This window comes from Calidris pugnax, unplaced genomic scaffold (genome assembly GCF_001431845.1).
Source record: "Calidris pugnax isolate Ruff unplaced genomic scaffold, ASM143184v1 scaffold70, whole genome shotgun sequence".
Taxonomy (NCBI): Eukaryota; Metazoa; Chordata; class Aves; order Charadriiformes; family Scolopacidae; genus Calidris; species Calidris pugnax.
The window spans coordinates 13,581,888-13,602,771 of NW_015090862.1; the positions used below are offsets into that span (position 1 = coordinate 13,581,888).

General features: G+C 45.6%; 1 protein-coding gene across 1 annotated transcript in view; it reads right to left on the reverse strand.

The window, feature by feature from the left end:
- Positions 1-1,020: 1,020 nt before the first annotated feature.
- Positions 1,021-20,884, reverse strand: part of AKAP13 (A-kinase anchoring protein 13) — a 73,184-nt gene continuing 53,320 nt past the window's right edge. Inside the window, exons 13-30 of the mRNA XM_014944571.1 lie at positions 20,539-20,674; positions 19,514-19,626; positions 18,625-18,771; positions 17,773-18,023; positions 17,049-17,174; positions 16,827-16,944; positions 16,039-16,287; positions 13,707-13,783; positions 12,144-12,325; positions 11,979-12,061; positions 11,471-11,650; positions 10,587-10,751; positions 8,410-8,480; positions 7,844-7,888; positions 6,643-6,693; positions 5,821-6,270; positions 3,802-4,111; positions 1,021-2,951 (exon numbers count right to left, since the gene is read on the reverse strand). Of these exons, the coding sequence (XP_014800057.1) occupies positions 2,902-2,951; positions 3,802-4,111; positions 5,821-6,270; positions 6,643-6,693; positions 7,844-7,888; positions 8,410-8,480; positions 10,587-10,751; positions 11,471-11,650; positions 11,979-12,061; positions 12,144-12,325; positions 13,707-13,783; positions 16,039-16,287; positions 16,827-16,944; positions 17,049-17,174; positions 17,773-18,023; positions 18,625-18,771; positions 19,514-19,626; positions 20,539-20,674 (2,804 nt within the window). The 3' untranslated portion in view covers positions 1,021-2,901. The remainder of the gene's footprint in view (positions 2,952-3,801; positions 4,112-5,820; positions 6,271-6,642; positions 6,694-7,843; positions 7,889-8,409; positions 8,481-10,586; positions 10,752-11,470; positions 11,651-11,978; positions 12,062-12,143; positions 12,326-13,706; positions 13,784-16,038; positions 16,288-16,826; positions 16,945-17,048; positions 17,175-17,772; positions 18,024-18,624; positions 18,772-19,513; positions 19,627-20,538; positions 20,675-20,884) is intronic.

The following is a 20,884-nucleotide window of genomic DNA, read 5'->3' on the forward strand; positions in this document are numbered from 1 at the left end:
AAATACTGTTTTCACTTAGGGCACTGAACGCTCTTTTTGATTTGCAGGAAGAGATGGTCCAGGCCAGGCAGAGACTCAGCCCTGGGTCATGCATCTCCCTTTTGATGCCCTTCTTGGAGCCATGGGACATTTCCATGTCATGAATTCAAGATGTGTTGGGACGGGCAAAAAGAGAGCGGGATGAAAAGCAAAGCTCACGCTGGCAAAGGCTCTTCCAGACTGAGGGGAACTCTCAGAAATACCGGGGACCTGATCTCTGTTTACACAACAGTAAATGAGCCATGAACTGCTTTGGTTTCCAAAAAATTCAGCTTGGCACATTCATTTTTGCAGATGTACAAACAGCAGGGCAGAAGTTATTTTGTGAAATCGGTGTTTTTCTTATGAAAAAGATAACACCCCAACACCAGCACGTGCCTCCTCCAACTCCTTTCAGGTTCAGGAGAAGAGCACAGCCTCGATCTCCCTGGACAAGTGACTGGACCCTCACAAGAGGCTCCATGTTTTGCTTTTTTCCTTTTTCCCCCAAGAGGTAGCAGAAAAAGTAAAGAAAATATTTAAACGAGGAAACTAGCTGATAGGTGGAGTCTTGTCTGAAGTCACTGCTGCTTTTTCCAGACTTTTTTTGGCCCAAAGCTGCTCTGCCGTAAAGAAAGCTCTCAGTTGCAATCGTGTAACTCTGGGCATGGCACGGGCTGCTAAGCAGCACTGCCCAAACCCTGGTTTTGCAGGAACCAGGGAAATAAGAACATTTGTTTTACCAATCCCTTGGTAAAGAGAACAAAAAAAAAAAAAAAAAAGGGAAAGAAAAAAAATAACAAACCACCCCTCAAACCTCCAAACAAAAACAAAATAAAAAGTAAAAAGAAATAAAAAAATAAAACCAAGTAAACTTCTTTTTAAAAAAGAACTCTTTCAAATAAACAGAAAGATAAATAGTTTTTGCAAGCCCTGCTTGCAAATAAGAAGAAGCACCAAATAATATTAAAAAAAAAGCAAAATAAAATAAAAATAATTCTCAAAACTTTTTCCTTTCTTCCTTTTTTTTTTTTTTTTTTTTTTGAGTCTTAATAGCTTAGAGAGCTTCCAAAGCAAGCAGGCAGTTTAAGCATCCACCTCACCATCAACACTGATACCCATCAGCACTGAACTCGGGGAAACTGCTGCGGGTTGTGAGCTTGTGAGAAGCCAGAGAGCAAACTGAAATCAAACAATAGTGCAAGAAGAGAAATATATATCTATTTTTTCTTCTTTTTTTTTTAAAGAAAAACTGGTAGGAAAGGAAATGCACTTGACAGCTTCAAACTCTGAGCAAACCCTTGAGTTGTTTGAGGTTGATAGCGTCTTATAACCATTGACAAATCCACTTGGGCAATTCCCCTGAGAGGGTCTGGAAGAACAATAATTTTGGAAAAATGTTTGGCTTCCTGCATTTCTTTTCCCCCGCGGAACACATCCCTCAGAGTCAGCACAGCGAGAGCTGCTCTCAGACATTTCCCTGCTGCTGATGGCAACACAGGGACACACAGACACTTTCAGCCTAGAGCCCACAGCGATGGAAATGGACCTGCCACGCTGGACCTTTGGACCTGTCCCACAGCAGCTTTGACCATGAGAATGTATTATCTCCCCAGAAACAGTCAGTAAGTGCAAGGTATCATACAGGAATAGGAAGAGAAGCCGTCTCTTTGGAGCTCACTCTGCTCCCAGCACTGTCCCCTGACCTGCAACATCTCACTGAAGTGCTCTGATTCTGTCTCATTCTGCCTCAGGAAGGAACAAGGGAAGCTGACAGGATCCAGAGGAACAGAAGCCCAACTTTAACACGAAAAGAAGGGGAAGAAAAATACAAGTAACAGAGCAAAGGTCCCTAAAAGCATACGTTCAGCCATCAGGGTTGTAAAGAAGGGATGTCAAATGCAACTGGAGAACTATATTCTGGCAAAAAAAAAAAAAAATACTTAGGGGGTGGGAAGGAGGAGCTGGAGCTCAAAGAGATTGTGTAAAAAAACATTGCTAAGAGTTGTTCCCACTTGAACACCGTTTCCTCTGGCTCCCTGGGGTTGCCTTACAAGCCCATCAAACTTCTCTTTTCTGCATCCTTTTAAATACATCCAAAGACATTCTGCTGGATTCCGGAAACAGTCTGACATTTAAATCCTCTACCCCATGGAAATCTTTCAGAATCATTTTAAATTCTACTTTTTTTTTTCCCCTCTGAATTTTTGTTTTGAATGCTGTGACTGCTTCCTGGCGTTAAGGTACCTTTCTGAAACCAAACAGTCCATATACCACGAGCACAAAAGGGGCGCGCGAGTCGACGGTGTTACAATTGGAGCACTAAGGGCAAGATACTTAATACCTACAAGCTCCCTGAAAGTCATCAGGTATCTCCTATCCCCATGGGCCGAGCTTAGCTTGGCTGTACAGACTGCAAGCATATCCCAGTGAATACATAGATACATATATGTATATGTACAGTATATCTCTATATGCCAGTGTGTACGCACCATTTGTAGAGTCCTAATCTTTTGCTAAATGCTTGCTTTTGGTTCTGTTCCCCAGAAAAGGGGGAATTTGAAGGCACAGACCCCTTAAGGCTATGTTCTCTCATCCTTTAGCAGTTAAGAAGAGACAGAAAACATCTATCCCAATCCACGTAACCCAAGGTTTGCACAGAGAGACAGCACTATCTGCCGGGCAGTCAGCCTCTGTGGTGAGAACTCACGCAAAACCACAGGAAAGAGGCCCTTTCCCACCACTTAGCAGACTTCATAATATGTTTTATTTGAAACCTCCAGATGCTTGTCAGACGCAGGCACCAGCAGTGTGCTGTGGAGCGGGCAAGGAGATGTTGACGGTACCAATGCCGAGAGTTGACCAATGGAAGTGTCCGTGTGCTCAGCAGAAGATCTCCTCGCCCTCTGGAGGTGCTTCTGATGAGTGAGAATCTGCAGTAGGAAAAAAAAACAAAACAGGTTGGAATGACTATGGGAATACAGGAATACAGCAGGCAAAGCGGGACTCCGCATGCATGGAAACCCCGCTGTCTGCCAAATCCACTGGGGACCTTAAAAGATGTCCAGGTCCCTGATGAGCTACCATGAAGTTACATCTTGTAATTGGGTGAGCTTTCCTGTGCACAAGTTGGAAAACAGCAGTGAGTTAATATGGATAAAGCCAGTCATCTGAGGGCGTGAGATCAAGTTTCATGTGGGTCAGAGGTTTGAGGTGCACAACTGAGTCCTAAGGGGATGCAAAACTACCAGAGGAAAAAAACCCATACATGTTTTTTGGGTTTTTTTTTTTTTCAGATCAAGAGACAAGATAGACTGGCTGGAGGGGAAGGGAGAGGCCACCAGAAGGGTTGTGAGTATCACTTCCAAACTACCCCAGAGTTAAAGCAGACAGCAATGCCCCAGGGGCTGCAACAGCCAGGAGCAGCCCAGCAACAGCTCCCGACAGCACATACACTGAAGCAGGACATTTTCTTCCTCGAAGCATAGGAAGCTGAAAAATAAAGGGAGAATCCAGCCCGTGGAGGCTGCTCAGGATGGGATGGGAAAGAGGAGGAGCAGAGTGTGTCCCTCTGACAACCCCAGGGGCTACAGAACAGGCAGAAAAGCCCACTGAAGATCACTTCAACCTGGGAACTCCACTCATCACAGCTGATCCTCTCCATCCCTGTGTTACCATCCACATTCAAGGCTAGATTTTGTGGCTTCCACAAGTTTGCTGGCTGGAGAGAAACGCAAGCTCACCGACCCTGAAAACCCACCTCTGACCTCCCCAGACACTCACCAGACTGTTGGGAGCGATGCCCCCTGCCCTTTTTCTTCTTTTCCTTCTTCTCCTTTGGTTTGGCTAAACTGAAGAGACGGGTAGGCATCTGGGGCTGGTCCCCAGCTGCCTTGTTAGTCTGGTTTATTGTGCTAAGCAAATGGAAAGTGCTTTTCTCTTTGTGTGTCCTTGAAAGACTGTTCCTTTTGGGGGAGACAGACAGTTCTGCGTCAAAGTGCCCTTGTTTGGGAATGGAAGGGCTCTTCTGCTTGGAGTCATCGATGCTGGACTGGGAGGGGACTCTTGCAAGTTTTTCATGTAGACTTGAAACCTATAAAGGAAAAGAAAAGTGTTTCATTGGGGCATGACAGAGGTTGTTCTTGTGAACATCCAGCCCGTTCACCAGCTAAAAAGTGGTCCCCATCCAAGCAAAGCAAAGAGAGAAGCAGCCTTCTCTGTTTAAGACAAAGAAACGAGGCATATAAAGAGCAACGCTCCGGTATCTTTTGCTCCTACATGTACTGTGCTATGTATCAACAAGCCAAGGGCAAATATTCTCTAAGATCTCGATACCAAGACTCACCCTGCATCGTTCGCACACACAGAAGGTGGCAGAAGGCCAAGGAGAAGCGTGCCTCTCCGGCAGGGGAACGCCAGCACACACCACCGGAGCGGCGTGTGTCAAAGGAAGCCTTCCCAAGCCAAAGATGAAAGCAAAAACATTTTTCCTGATTTTTTTTTTTTTTTTTTTCCTAACGGCTGTCTCAGGATGTAATTGAGCCTGCACATTCAAAGGGAAGATCAAAACAACAGCTCAACAAAGCCTCACCGAACCCTCTATTAATAGCTCTGAAATGTCAGTAAGATCCCTGCCTCGAAAAGGTGCTTCCTTCTCCCGATCCCCCAGGCCTCGCAGTTATTTTACCTCTCAGCCTCTCCCATAGCACTCATATCCCTCGCATGTCTGCGTGTGCTCGGTGCTGGAACAGCTTCTCTCTGTGCTTGGAAAACTTCTGGCCTGATGAGGAACCAGGGTGGGAGGGAGCAAGCCCTCCCCTGGTGATTTCCTTTTCAGAGCTCACTGCCGAGCTCCGCAGTTAGTCCATTCAGGCACCCAAAATCATTTCCATTCCACAATCCGACATTTATAAACTAATTTTGCTACAGCTCTAAGCAAATTATATTCAGAATTAGCGAGTTACAAACAAACAAATGATCAACAACAGGCTTAAGGTTCAAATTCAGCCCATCTTTTGCCAATGGATGCTTGCTCCCCCACCAGCCAGACTGCTGCATAGTTGTTAAAAAATAAACCCCAGCTTGCTGAAAAATGCACAGAGCAGGATACGCGTGTGGGCTTTCCTTTCTGGTTGTGGGCAGCCAGACACCAGAAACCTCCTGCAGCAGAGGCATTTGCTCACTGAGCCATGACCAGACTGCAGGTGCCAGTCTCTTCAGGACAGGGACAACACCCATCTCTTTGCTAGGTATCAAGAATGCTTTTGGAGTTGGATGTAGGCGTACAAACAGCCCTCCCCTGCAGTTATCAGCCTCACAAGTGGCTTTCGTGAGAGCTGGAGGGTGCAGGTGACCCACAACGCTCAGGCTGTTTCTGAGAAGGCCGTCTCATCTGCCTGACTGCTCCCCAGAGCTCAGCCCCCACGGGGTGAAGGCCACTGTCAAAGGCAATATTGACCTTCTGGGATTCTGCAAGGCAGCCACCTCCGCTCTGCTGTCTGCCAACACACAGCACAGAAAAGCAGGCAGAGCTCAGGCTGTTGTAACCACCTCCTGCTCAGGACTAGCCAGGCATCCTGAATACACCACGTTGCATCAACACCAGCAATGCCTTGGTAGCTCTGGAGGTGCAAGAAATGCAGCCCTGCATATACAGTGCAAGGAAAGAGCGAGAAATATCAGGCCCTGTGTGTCTAGAGCTGGGCTAGTCCATCATTGCTGGCATGCAGGTGGCCCAGGAGCTGTGCAGAAGCTCCCTGTAGAGCATGGCTTGCCCAGCACCCAGCCATTGGCAGCATTTACCTGGTTGTGGTCAGGCTCCTGCTGCATTTGAGCTAATTGCTCCACATCTTGCTTGAACTGTGCCTTCTCCCTCTCCAGCTGCTTCTGTGCCGTGCGAAGCCTCTCCAGGTCGAGCTGGTAGGAGGCCTTCTTCACTTGCAGCTCCTCTCGTTCCCGCTCGAGATCCTGCCACCCTCTCTGGACCTGCTCCTCTCGCTGGGCCAGGTGGGCCTCCTGCTCCGCCAGCTCCTTCTCTCGGACTTCCCACTCCTTCTCTCTCCTCCGCCTCTCCTCCTGGTGCTGTGTCTGTTGCTTCTTCAGGTTGGCCAACTCCTGGCGCTGCTTCTCCAGGTTGCGCTGCTTCTCCTGCTCCAGCAGCGAGGGTGGCCGGAAAAAGCCTCGGGTCAGAGCCCTCTCGCTCAGAGCCAGCTTCTGGTCCTCGATGTAGGTGTCCTGCTGCAGCACGACGCCCTAGGAGAGAGGGGGCACAAATCACTGCAGCACCCTCTCCACACGGAGAGAACCTCCACCCCTGAAAACCTCAGGGTGCTGTATCCAAACCCCACCAAATTCACAGCTCAGCCTTACAGCTGGGCTACCGGAGGTTGCTGGGAGGGCATCTCCTCCAGCAGCTTCCCAAATTCAGGCGAGCACCAGTTCATTTGGGCAGCAGCTCTTTCCTATGACCTTGCTGGCACGCTGCCTGCAAGCCGGCCGTGCAGGGATGGGACAGGCAAAGGGGAAGGGGAGACTGGGGACGAAGCGCGAGTGGCTGTTACTGGCTGGCAGGATGCATATTTTGGGCAAGCAGCATGCAAAAGCGGGATGAACGGCCAAGCCTACCTGCAAAGCACTGAGCAGCTTATGGAGGCTGGTAATGGATTGGAGGACCTGCTGCGAGAAAACAAAAGCGTTGCTATTAGATCTCCCTGGGTGCCAGGGTACAGGTAAAGCACCCTCCTTTTCCACTGTGACCCACCGGTGGGTCTGACAAGCTGTAGGCCACCCCTCTGTGCCTTCTTTATTCTCGCTCTACTTGCAAAGACTGCATCATCCCCCAGTACACAAATACATCCCTTGGACATCTCTCAGGGGTGCCTTCCATCACCTTCCTCACTCTCCTAGCTGTCAGTGCAGCAGGGGAGGAAAAGTCTGCAGAATCACCAAACAGCACAGACCTCATGGGGACTCCAGGGTTGCCTCTGCAAACCATTTCTCAGCTTGCTCAAGAAAAAGCAGAGAAATTGGGATGAAACCTGGCAGTCCAGTTAAAAATTTCAAGGAAAGAACTTCAAGGGGTAAAAAAAAAAAGTAGTAGTATTAAAATAAGTATGGACTATTTGCACCCTTCCACCCCCAGCTGATCCATGGAAGTCCCACTGCCATTAGACAGAAAGACTGCAATACAGCCAGCACACAAGTACAGCAGGTGTGCTCATGGAGGCTCTCCGAAAATACAGGTAAACACATCCTGCATCAATACAGAGCAAGCTACTTTGGAGTGATGCCCTATCCCTAAATATATTTTTAGCCTAGCTAAAGATGTCTCTGAATCTCTAATATCCTACAATTACTTTTAAGAAGAAAAACCACTGCAGTGTTTGCAATAGTGGTGTGATAGCCAGTGTTAAGGGAACTGCTTCACATTCTGCCATTAATGCTAATTGGGAGTTATGAATGTGTATCAAAGGGAGAATAGAAATCTAATTGCCTCAATTCACTGCACCTGCAACATAAAATTAAACTCCCTCTGTCTGCAGATGCACAATAAATACAGCCCAGTGCATCCTCGTGTAATTAACCCTTGCTGCCTATAATCAGCACATATCATCCTGCTGGCAAGCAGATGACAATCAGTGAATCCCCTGTCTGAACATCCAAGGTTAAACAAATAAATGACACAGTGGGTTCAGCTTAATGTATTTAAAAGTCTACATGCGCTTCAGCAAATGAAATGTATTTTCTTCTACATTATCACCTATTGAGACAAATTCACTTGCCGCTTAAATGAAGGAAACAGCTGAGCAACAGAATCAATTCTTACCTCGTTATTCCTTTTCAACATGAACATCAGATTAGCATTTCCACCCTATGAGAAGATCACAGATTTAATATAAGGACAAATGAGAAATCACAGCAAATGTGTTCTGAAGCTGAACTAATGACAGATACATTAAAGCCCCCTCCATCTTCCATTCTGGGAGAATTCATGCATGTTTTTTAGGCAAGTTAAAATCATATAAAATAAAATGTTAATTAGGTATCATTTTGTAGTTATATGATGGATCGATCCACAGCAAGATGAGGTGCAAGGTTATAGTTGACCTTATCATTTCAATAACGATGCATAATTAAACACATGCTTTAGCTGATCTGCAGACAGATGGCAGAAAACCTGTGCCACAAAGGAATACTACTGATTTGCAATGGTTTTCAAGTCAGGGTTTTAGCTACAGCAGAGCATTTCTGGCTGCATACTTCCAATTTTGTATTTTTAACTTATTAGGATACATTTAATTGCCAAGAAATTCAGACAGTTTTCAAGACTTGGAATGGTCACACTCTTAAAATCTGAACTCGTTGGCAGCAGGCAGATAAACCAAGAGATACCTTCTTTAAAATGCTGTCCGACTCTGTTCTCCGAAGGTCCTGAGCATCATCACCTTCATCTTTCGCTCCACCTAAAGGAAGAAGCCAGCATTGACACTGGTTATTCAACATTTTCAAGCCACAGATGAACTTGCTAATGTCTGAGAAATTTAATACAGGAAACTCAGATGTTTCACAAAAGGGGACACGGAGGTCTTGACACTTTAACTAAATACATTTGCTCCCTATGTATTCATGCCAGCACCAGCAGGAAAAAAGGATCTGAATTCAGATTAGGATTGACTTTGGTTGCAAACAACATGCTGATAAATTCGGTACGCTCCTATTAATTGGTGCTCTGTCTTGCCCCCACACTGCTGTCTACTACCAAAGAAAATTTGCTGAGAAGACAGGAGGCAGAATAAGAGCAGCTGGAGAACAATAACAGTATCATCTCAGGGCATATTACTGCAGGTAGAGTTTCAAGGTCTTTCCTGTCCAAATGCAATTTACAGCTGGGTCAGATATTGCTATGCAATAGCCTGTGTAATTTTATGCTAACAATTTCTTCTTAGCCTTAGTTATCAGAAACCTGTATCTTCAAAGGGACGACAGACTTTTCTTTCTGTCCCCTGGCTGGCTCCTCTCAGTGCTCCTGAGCAGCACTGGATTGACTTGTGGGCCCAAGAGGGCTGCAGCCCTCCTCCTGTGCTGCCCTTCTGCTCACGGGTGGCTAAGGGGTCACACAGCTCTTCTGTCCTCTAGCCCTTGCCAAGACTCTTGCATTCTCCTTGCCAGCTGAGGTGCAGGCCATGGGGAAAATCCACACCTGCAGTGGTGACCTCCTTACTGCCACTCTTCTAGTGATAACTTTTCATAGACCTGTACCTGCAGCAACATGAAGGACACAATACCTTGCACAAAGGCCCTCTCCTCCCACCACCCCCCAGGCAGGCTTTGCTATTAAAAGCTGACCCTCGAGTCCTCCTAACAGACCTTCTCTCCTGCGCCACGTCCTGGGACCTTCCACCTCTTTGCAGGAGGAAACACCTCCCTTCTGCTTTGCTGGAGGGGAGAACGAAGGGGAGTCAGGTTATAAGCCTTGCCCAAAGTTGCACAGGTTGTGAACAGAAGAGCTGGAGATGAAAGCCAGGTTTCATGCCTCCCGGCCTCCAGCTGAACAAACAGGCCCTGCATTCTTTTCCCAAATTCTCCCAAGACCCTACAACTATTGAATTACAATCTAATTCAGAAGAGGACACTTCTACAGAAAACTTAGAGCTGGGCAATGAACAGCCTGAGGTTGTCCCATTCATCACTGCAAGAGAGAGAGGCACAACCCTAAAAAAACCCCTCCAGTGTGAATGTATTTGTCATTATGATGACAAGGCCTGTGGAGGGCTTTTCAGCTTTCCAATAGAGCTGGGAAAACCTCTACATACTTCTCATGTCTGACTGTCTGGAGCTAACACTGCTCCTTTAATGCAGAAGGTCAGACGAGGTCCAACGATCCCAACGCTGAGACAGACACTAGCGCAGCAAAACTGGCTGTATTGGGAGTATGAGTGAGACCACAGAGAAAGGAATTTGAGGACAGGGAAGTTTCTGATGACTAGGGCAAAGAAAGAGAGCGTTGGGAAGCAGCCAACTATGCAGCTGAAATAAATATTCACACGTTTCTTTGGGAGAGACTTAATTGCAGGAATAACACATGCAGTTGTATGTGCAACGCAAACGCAGGGAGAGCTGCGTCAATGGAGAAGGTGCTCAATTCAGCAATATCCTCACCCATTGGCAAATGCAACAGCACCAGGCTCCTGCTGGAAAATAACTGAAGAACGAAGAACAGAGCCGCAGATATTACTATAACAAAATGAAGAAACTAATCTATTAAGAAGCCAAACGCTTTCATGTGGCACATAAGTAAAGAAGTAAGGATGATTTAGAGAGAGCACAGAGACAGAGGAGAGAGGAGTTCAGATGTTTAATCCTCACGTAGCCACTGGTTCTCAGCTACCATCATTCCACCTGTACATAACCTTTTTTCTAATCTGTAATTTAATCTATCAACTATTATTGGAAAGGAGTTGGAAAGAGTTGGAAAACCCAAATCACTAGCTGCTGAAGTCCTTCTGAAGCAAGAAGACATGAAGACGTATTGTTAACAAAGGCTGATGCACACACAGGTAACTACTCACACTTGGAGGCGTTCATCTGATGACTGTCAAATCCTCCAAAAGTTTCTGCCCTTCTAGGGAGAGAGATGGGTCCAACTCCCCCTTCCTGTTCCATGGCAGCGCTGCTGACCTGCTGCCCGAGGGCAGTGCCCAGGCTCCTGTTCACCAGATCTTGCAGCAGCTCAACTGATAAAAAGCAACAATATCTTTGTTAAAGACCAACTCAGGCTTCCCAGCTATTTTCATCCCTGCCTGAGATCAGGTCAGAAATTCACATGCTTTGCTGTCCTAAGAAACCATGTTTCTATGACAACGATACGAACACTACGCATTCCCTGGGCAAAAACTCTGACCATTAACTCCAGTTCCTGGAGCTCTGCACAGGCTTACACCTCCCTCCCCTCCTCCAGGCAACCCTGGTGTGATCTGACAACAGCATTTAAAAATGTTTAGCCTCTCCAAAAATCACACTGGAAAGTCACCTGAGTTGCTACCCTTGCCTTTGTCAACAGACTTGCTTGTCCCTTGCAGGCACCACAAGCACCTGCTGGAACCCAAGCCCCACTCTGACACATTGCTGAGCCTGAAGCACAGCAAAAGCCAGGATGGTCTGTATTTCAGCCAAGGATAAATCCTGTGCTGCTTCTGGCAGATTCAATGCATGATGCTTGTGCTCTGGGCTGACTTCTTTTCTGCCCTCTTTCAACAGCTGTCAATATCTGCTTCCTTTCCTGATCCTCATTACTGTCCTTGAGACAATGCCATGAGCAGCGGTATCTTCTAATCTATGCTGTTATTCTGACAGAGAAGGCTTCCCCTGCAAAACTGGTGCTTGAGGACTGATGGTTTTACTGAAGGTGGGTCTGGTGGTTAGTGCAATTAACGTGTCACCCTTACATCCTCACCTTCATTTATTGCAGTTTTCATAATGGCCTCTCCTTTTGGTGCCTCTTCCGTGTTGGCTCTGAAGAGCAGCCTGGAGCCTGGCACGTCCTCCTGCACAGAACTGTCTGCCATGTCCTGGAAGATCTTAGCCTTCTCCTCCAGCAAGAGGAGGATCTGCTTATCCTTCTGCTGAAGTTGTTCTGTGGGGGTGAACAGAAAACAGAGATGAAGAGAGAAAATAAAAGCTTGGGCAAGGAAACTCAGTGATTCCTGAGATACTGGCCCCATCTAGTGGAACCTGATGATACAGCCGTGCCCTGTGTGATCTGCACAGCAACGGTACCCAGCAGGCTCCAAAAAAACCAAATAATCCAAGCAAGGTGAGGACTGCAATTTTTTGCTGGATGCAGGATTCTCACTCCTTTGAAAACAGTCATAGTTCAGCCCCAAAACCCAAAACCCAGGGACAACAGTCCCTGTAAATTTTTCAAAAACCGCTCCCCGGCTCTGTCCCAGGCAGGATTTTACCTTTCAGTCCTCTCACTTTCGCATCCAACACTTTCTTTTCAAATTCAGACTCACAAGGGACTCCTTCGTCTTCATCTCTGTCCCTGGAAAAGACACATGTCTCAATTACTACCAGAACATGATCACGTTCATCACCTGCCTTGCAAGAACAGCTTGGTAGCTTACATGGTGTTAATTGTGTCCTGAATGATCTGTATCCAGCCGTTACGCTCTTCTTTGGAGCTGGCATGGACTTCCACCATTTCGGGATCTTTTACACCCATACTGATCAGGAACAAACCCTTCTCTTCATGAGCCACTTCTCGTACCATCAGCTTCTTCAGCGAGATCACAGTGGATTTCTGGTCCTTCAGACGGAAAGAAATGAGTGAGCAGGGTGAACAGTACTAGTTTCCAGGTGCAAACTAGCAGTGAAAAGGTCACAACAACCACAATGCTACCTCTCTCAGGTTGTAACCATTTGCTGAACCTATTGGCTGATTTAAAAAAACTGAATCATTTTAATGGGGTCAAGGAGCAGGGAAGGACTCGCTTTCCTCCATCAGTTCTGTAGGAAAAGCAATTTCACCTTGTTCCATTTCAACAAAAAATTAATTTAAAATTGACTTGGTGGTTTTGCAAACTACCATATTTTGTTTTAACTCCAGCAGACCTTTGATCTCATCTCCTCCTGCCCACGCTCTGTCATTAATATCAGAGCTCCTTAAACTCAGTGCAGCTTGCTAGCGCCTGCTTCACACACACACTATCTCCACCATCTCTCCCCTAGGATGGAGTAACATCTTGTTTCCAAATCCCACAAAACCCCTGCTGTTCTCAGAAGCTCATCGCTGATTCCTATGGTGGAGAAGACTTGTGTGTGAGATGACGTTCATTGTGTGCTATGGTCTCTGTGTAATCAGCCCGCTGGGTTAAAACATCCCTTTGCTCTTGTGTCATCTGCGTATGAGTCAGCCCCTTTGTGCATTTTACAGGATGCTACAACTGGGGTGATTCGGTAGCGGTTCACTAGCAGGGCTTGTGTGCAAATCAGCTCCTCCCTTGTGGGGCACCCAGTCTGTGCAGATCATTGGTGGAACTGGAATAACAAATTATCAGCTTTCAAAATGTTCAAAGAGTGGAAAGGTCACAAGGTTTAGCCAGTCTAGACCATGCCTGCAAGGTACAGCCCCAACAGATTCAATTAGGTACTAGGTTTTCTTTAGCAGGTCAGGGTGCGCAGCCCTTTTATGAGGCCTGCCTTCAAAAGCTAATGTTTTTGGTCTTGTGCATTACGAATATATTCCTCTGACATTTATTTTCAAGCTGTTCCGTTGAATTTACTGCAGTGGCATTTCACCCCCTCCCCGCGCCTCATAGTAGCTCAAAATGTATTAGGACATTTCCTTCTGCTAAGATTCATTTTTACAATGTTCGTATTATCCCATTGCTCCCTCCCACCCCAATCACGGCTTCAATTTGCACAAACTGAAAAGGAGTAAGTGTATCAAGCGACAGGCAGGTTTTTTGGCCAATTATCAGCTGTGCCAAGGCACTGCAGAAAGGGGAGGTGGGGCCTGAAGACATGTTTTCCTACCAGAAAGAATGGAGCCTGCTCAGCAAACAAAAATGTTATAAGCAAGAAAATTAAGTTGTTTAGCAGGCAACGGCTGGCTTCGCTGCACAACACACATCAAGCACCCCTCACACAAAAAAAAAAGGAAGGAAGAGAAAAGGTTGAAGCCTTACCAGTGAGGCAAAGACATATTTCTGGTCCTTCTCCTGAAGGAAAACGAGCATGTCAGAAAGGAGCACAGCCTGGACTTCTGCAAAAGAAAAAACAGATCAATGCAGTATAACCACACAACTCACCCCAAAACAGATTTATTTTAATAACACCAGTGATGGGGAGAGGTTGGGCTGGTTGTGCGAATCCTGGAAGAGGGGGTCACTCTCCTGGTTAGCAGGAGGAGCAGGAGCAGCTCCTGGAGATGCTGGGTCAGGTTAGCTCTTGGCATTACAGAGACTACAGCAGCACCTGGGAAACCTGCAGGATTCTCTCTCGTCTGTCAGGGCAGGGGTGCTCCTCTCCAGCTATTCGCTTTCTAACAGTCAGGACACGGGCATAACAGTGAAAGTTCGAGAGGCTTAGTGAATAGAAGCACTGTTTTCTCAAACAATCAATATTTCAGCCCGCGAGCAAAATATCTGCACAGGAAGTTTTGGTTTTTATGGTTCTCTTGATGAGTGGTTTGCGGAGTGTAAATTACTGTGCAATAACAACATTTGTCAGCTGCAGTTTCTTTCCCAGGAAATACTGACTTCAGGAGCCACTAATTCTGCTCACAAACACAGCCCTTGCCGACTCCAAGGGGAGCCGACAGAGCCTGCCTGAGATGTGGGACCTGGCTTTCTTTCACGGGAGAAGGAAGCCCAACGTCAAGCCAACAGAGGATTTTAAATCAGCACACAGCCTTTTCCCAGAGTACACGTACAGCTTTCCAAGTCTCCTAACGACATATCATAAAGTTGCACAGCAACTACCAAGCATAATGCCCCACCCAGAGCCTTCAGCACAAAGAGTTTTTGTGTAATGTACTTGGGAAATCTTGTGACAGAGAGGAAGCAAACCAAGAAGTTAAATCATCCCGTGGGTAATTCCTTCCACTCTGTTTTGGGAAGACAGGATCCGTTCCAGATAAAAGAACCACCAAACTTTAATCAAAGCTGCAGTATGAACTCAAAGCCCTGAGAGCTTTGTAGAAGTCAGCTTTTGACTCCCTTCTCCTCTATGATCTGTGCGCTTTGCAAGAGAGGAAATGCTAAAACCCTGTAAGAAAAGTTCTTATACTCTTCTGTACTCCATTTTAAATCCTGCAAAATAGCCTGAATGTACAAACTAGCTACTCTGTCCCCGGGCTCTGCTGCTTGTCTGCAGGACCTGCTTTCTCTGGGAGCCTGCCGTACAGACAGAGGTATGTTTATGCATTTCTATGACTTAGCAATGCAAATGCAGCCTGTGCTTATCACCAGATTTCACAACAGCAGCATAACTTGCTTCATCCACCATCTAAAGTCAATAGTAAGCTCGGGTGCCTGGAAACCATCTGTAAACTTCCTGTTTCCAAACCTCAAAATAAATCATACCCGATATGGAATTCTGTGTTATCGCTGCCTCCCTGCACAGCACGGCACCAGACTACCAGTCCCCATTCATGCCCAAGAACTGTGGTTTAATCAGCTGATGCTGGAGTGAGAGAAGCAAAGAAAGCCCAGCCTTCCTGCCAAGTCCGAGACACAGCCCTGTCTGCTCTCACCACCGCCGTGGGCACAGCTGAAGGCTGTCTTGGGAGAACTAGTGTTTAATTCAGTAGAGAACCTTAAGGGCTCAGCAGAGCACAGAGCTTTGGAAAAAACTATTTCCACCTGATAACAAACAAAAAGCAATTCAAGAAAGCACTGACAAAAGAAGGGGCAGCTGCAGGAACACCAGAGCCTCTCCTGAACAATTTGTGTCAGCAGCTTAAGAGGTTCAAGAGCCTGGGACACAAACAAATGACTGGGACACCTCTCTGGAGAGTACTGGGATGGTAATGCTGAGCCTGGGCAGCCCCACTGCAGACCTTAGAGTAAAGGAAAGGCAGTGCTGCTGGTGGGCAGGGCCACTGGGAAGCTGAGGTTGGGTTTCGGAAGCAGGTTCCAGGGAATGCTTCCTGGAACCGCTGCATGTGTGCACTGTGGCACCGAGATCTGACACTGGGCAACTGCAGCCCCATCGTGCTCTCTTGGCCCAAAGGGTCTCCCAGCAACCCCGCTCCTTGGCTGATGCACAGGAGATATCACTGCAACCCAAGCCTTCAGCAGTCACCAAGAGGAAGAGCAGCTACCTGTCACCTCAGAAACAACACAAGGAATTGGAAATTCTGCGATGGGAAGTGAGTGTACGGTACAGGAATAGCTGCTGTCAAAATCTCTCAAAGCAGAAAAAAAAAAAAGGCTGGTGACACCAATCTGAGCACTAATCCTACATCCAGAGAGGAAGAGCTGTATCGTCCCCCAGCAGAAGGCAGGATAGTCTTACCTTTTAACCGGCCAGCTGCACTTCTTAGTGAAACAGGCCCATCCCGGATGAGCTTCCGATGCCTTAAGTCCTCTCTTGCAAACATCTGGCCACTCTTCATTCTCATGATGGACTTGCTATCTGTCCGGTTGTAAATCTCACTAAGACGCATTTTCTTTTCATAATTGCAGACTTTGCTATTGACTGCAGCAATCACATCTTTAACGAGGTTTAATGACTGAGTCAAGTCTTCATGTTCCGCTTCATTTTCTTTGAACAAAAAGATAAACACTTTGATTTCACTTCATCCTTGTGGAGTCTAACTTCCTGATTTTACTTCCTTCCTTCCTCTTCTCCCTCCCAAATTCCCACATTATAACTTTTTAATACTTCTATCAGACAAGCTGCATTTATCTCCCTTAAGGAGAGTTTCACAAAACCTTTCACATATATAGTTGAGGCTGGGGACTATTCCCAATATACTTTGTACATGAGAGAGTATAGATGAAATGCAAAAATTAACCGTGCATTTTAGCCATTACCAAAAAAAGCAAGCTTGGAGACTTTGGAGTCTAAGCATTTTGCTCCATAATTAGCTACAGACAGACTTATAACAACTAAATCAAGGCACCTGAACAACTAATCCGAAATGGAGATATGAAACTGAGTTATCTTGTTACAGCAGCGTGAGACAACGATGACTGGATTAGTCAGTCTATTCTAAGAAAATCTGCTTCAGCTGAAAAGGATCCAAGAAATTTACACTGGAGGAACAAATACATGCTTAGAATAGAGGAACTGGTCCTTACCTTTGGTGTACTGCAGTATCATCTGTAAGAGGATCGGGTACTTTGTGATTCTCTGCGTTACCAACAAGATACATTCAGAAATCCCAAGACGCCTCACCAGGGAGCTGCTCATTTTTTTCTAAGGAACAAAGATGAAAATTTCAGTTCTGTAGCAAAACGCTCATCAGAGTCTAGAAAGGATAGACTTTTTCCACTGAATTTGTCTGTTCTACCAGGCCCTACCTCGACAAATGCCTGAAACCGCTTGTCCTTTGAGTACAGATCTTTGAAGTTATTTACTGCCTCGTTGTGATGTCCACAGAATTTGCCGTATGTTTTCTTCATTCGTTCAGCGTTCTCACCGGAGAACTGCAAGACATGAGACACAGAGATCGAATTGTGCAAGACACAGACATTCATCAACTGGATGAAACCAAATCCATCCAAAGCATCCAAACCCAGGCAATTAGATCTCTAGAAAGTGAAGAGCTGAGTTTGAGACTTCACTGTATCCACACAATCCAAAATCGGGGACTCTACCACTTGGGGCTTAAAAGCCAACAACGAAGAAGTCAAGGCAGACAAAAAGAAGATGGGAGAAAGTGCAGACAAAAGAAAGTAAAACGGCCCACCCGAAGTTAAATAGCAGGTCAGTAACTCAGCCAAGAAACACATTGAACATATTTTACTGTAGGCTACTGCCTATGCTCCAGGCTATGGTTAAATCGTTCTGTGCCTGCCAGGGAATGCTTCTCTCCCCCACAAAATAAACTAAATTAATTTTCATCATTAGACCTTTCTCTGAAATAGCAAAAAGTGCTTCAAAAAGCAGAGGCAGAGATTTTTACGTGTGTGAAGAGTAAAGGTGGCATCAGCTGTGATTATCTAACAGGCATAAACAGGAGGGAAGGAGAGTGCCTGGTTTTCAGCTGTGCTTTCACAAGTGTCAACAGTTTCCAGCCCTTACTTGATTCACTAGGATGTCACCTATCCTCTTGATAACAAAGTTCTTTTCACTTTTGTCTGCCAAAGACTCCTTCTTCCTTTCCAGAATCCGCTGGAAGAACTGACTGTGGATGTGCAGCAAGTTTTCCAGGCAGGGAAAGATCTTGTCCACAACTTGTTGATCATACTGCAGTTCCTTTAACATGCCCGCACTGTATACATCATTCATGATCTTCAGGGTGCGGACATGATGCATTTCCGTCTGCATTAGCTCTGCATAGGATGAGAACAAGGTCAAAAAACAAGGTCACTGTAGAGTACATGGGTGTACAGTACAAGGAAGGCTCTTCTATAACTGGGCTTCTTTAAGTGCCTTCAGAAAATTTCACATCAGGTATTGAAACCTCAATCAATAATTCAATGTGTGGGAGAAATGGCAGAGGAGTCCCACAATAAAGAGTTTTGGACATTGCTGCTGAGGTCTGAACCTTCAACGCTGTTACCTGCTCCTTCCTAACATCTCTCTGCCAGCTTCACCGTGGTGTATGCTTTTGCCATACAGGATGGCTCTTACATCTGGCAGAAGAAGACTTCCTAGCTAGCTGCTGTAACGGAGTTTAAATGTAATTGGCAGACAAATGAGCAGAGGCAATTTCTGGAGGTTTTTTTGACGGCTTCTGCATACGTGAAATGCAGAAAGAAAGCTTCCATAGAATGCATTATGTTTTTAAGAACTTCAAGAATGAAACTTTGGCTTCTGAGAAAATTAAGTCAATGTTCCCAGTCGCTGACCTAAAGCTTCCCAAATTCATGCACGTGAATGCATCAAGAAGCTATCAACAATGAGTGAAAAATTAAGATGCAGGTATCTCACCATAAATGACATTTTGCCGTTTGACAACATCTTTGTTTTGCTCCTGTAGGAATTTGCTGTCCACTGCTTGGCTCCAGGACTCTGCCTCTAGCTGCTTGGAATCTAATTCCAGGTCTCCCATCAGCTGTCCTTCGTTCATATCCGCACCTTCACAAAACAACGTTAAGTGCCATTAAGATGTGGGTAAATTGTCTCATTGGAGATTCCTGTCTATTCGTTTAGGTTTCAACTTTCTCTGTCATACCACAGACATCACACGCATTCTCCTTTACAGACACAAGAACGATCATATGGAATTATACCATGTAAGAACCAGGTTATGAAAAGCACTTTTAAAGGTTACTTGCTAGTTGCACAAAACTAGTTCACCATTTTCACACAGACCAAATTCTAGCTCAGATAAAAGCCAATGGATTCTTTATCTGAAATGCAACAACATTGCAGATAAATAAAAAAAACCAACACCCAGTTTGTCTTCCTTCATTTAACTTCATTGAATCGAGGGAACTTAAGACCTATATCCTAAAAAAGCACCATATATTAAAAAAATATTTAAACTGAAGAAATTAATTTAACTGACTTCACTTTCAAACCCACAAAACTAAACAGTATGTTTCTTCCTTCCCCAGTCTGGGAAAAACACAAAGCGCAAGACATCGGCATGAAAAAGGTGACAGAGTGCAAAATCTGTGGCTGTATGAATGGGCCAGAGGTGCAGGACAAAAGAGGAAATGTTTGTCCCTGAGCTAAACTCCAAGTAACTCAACTGTCACTGAAACCTTCTAAATGTTTCCCCACAATTCAGCAAGCTAAGGAAATTACTATGTGGGGCTTTGCTTTAGTTTATCATACTAATATTGTAAGATTCAAGTAAATGGGGATCTCTTACCTTCGTCAACCAGTGACTCCATGGATTCATTCACCCGGCTGATTTTATGTAAGGAGTCTGTTGACTGCGACAGGAACTTCCAAGTGTGTATTAAGTTGTCATCGTTCCCAACTCTGCAGAAAAACAGAACACAGAATATCATTTATGACATAAAAACCCAGCCAAATGTACTTTCAAGTACACAGAAGAAATGCATTTTCAATATGAAATGAAAAGCCAAGCAAGCGTTGCACGGTTATGTACAGAACTACCCATAGGGGCTCAACAAGCTGTAAGATCTACAGTTGTGAGTGACAGTGCTTCTTCTATAAAGAGTCACACCTGAGGTTTTATGGTTTAGATAACTTCTTTTCAGTATTTTCCATTTTACAGTCACTTCCAACCCTCATTGTCCTTGCCACAAGCAGTACGAACACAAAAGGCTGCCCAAGAGTCTTTATCACTAGCACTGAGAAAGATCAGAAAAATGGACTGAAATAAATTTCCCCGTGAACAGCCAGGACACGCAAACTGGCCAGAACATGCCAGTCCATGCTACTGCCCTGTGTGTAGAACTGCTCAATATGCAGGCAGTGTAAGAACCATAAATTAGATTTTCTTCTGTGATTTTCTGTACATTAATTATGTACAGTGCAGTCCTAAAACACAATGAAGACTGCAGCTCTCTGCCTCCCTCCTCTCATTATGGACACAAAAGTTACTACTACACCTGAGCTACCAGCCCAAGGCAAGGGAATTTCCTCCTGGAGCCCAAAGCATCTCTGTGAAGTGGCCCTGAATACACCCAGGCCAACTCAGATGCCTCTGAACTCATGCCATGATTAAACTAACCCAAACAATCTGATTGTGCACAAGACAGCTGATGGTATCATATATAATATGGGCATTTCTGGCTTTGTGATCCTCTTTTGTACTTTTAACACAAATCATAGGACGCAAATTCATGTTTAATGAGATTTGAATTTCTTTATGCTCGCAGCACCGGGTAGGACACGCATACTCAGGCGCGCGGGGAGCAACCTTACCCTGCAATGTTCTGTATGGAGACGCTTTTCGAAAGTGCTGTAGGCCGTTGTGATCTCCTGTTATTGAATATTGAGGTCACGGTGTTTTCATCAGGAGCAAGAATTGCAGAGCGAGGGCGCTCCTTCGGTTGTGAGCCTGGAAGGGCAGTGTCAGAGAAAAGTCAGCTCATGCAATTGCGCCCTTAACTGGGATGATGATGACCTAAAGAAACCAGGCCCTAAAATTCACTTCCTTTTCTTTCTAGAGTTGTCACCAGGCCATCTCAGCCATTAAAAACAGCCGAGAGAACATGGATCCTGGTGCAGAACTGCCTGCATTGCACTAGGTGTAAAAGATCTAGGTGGG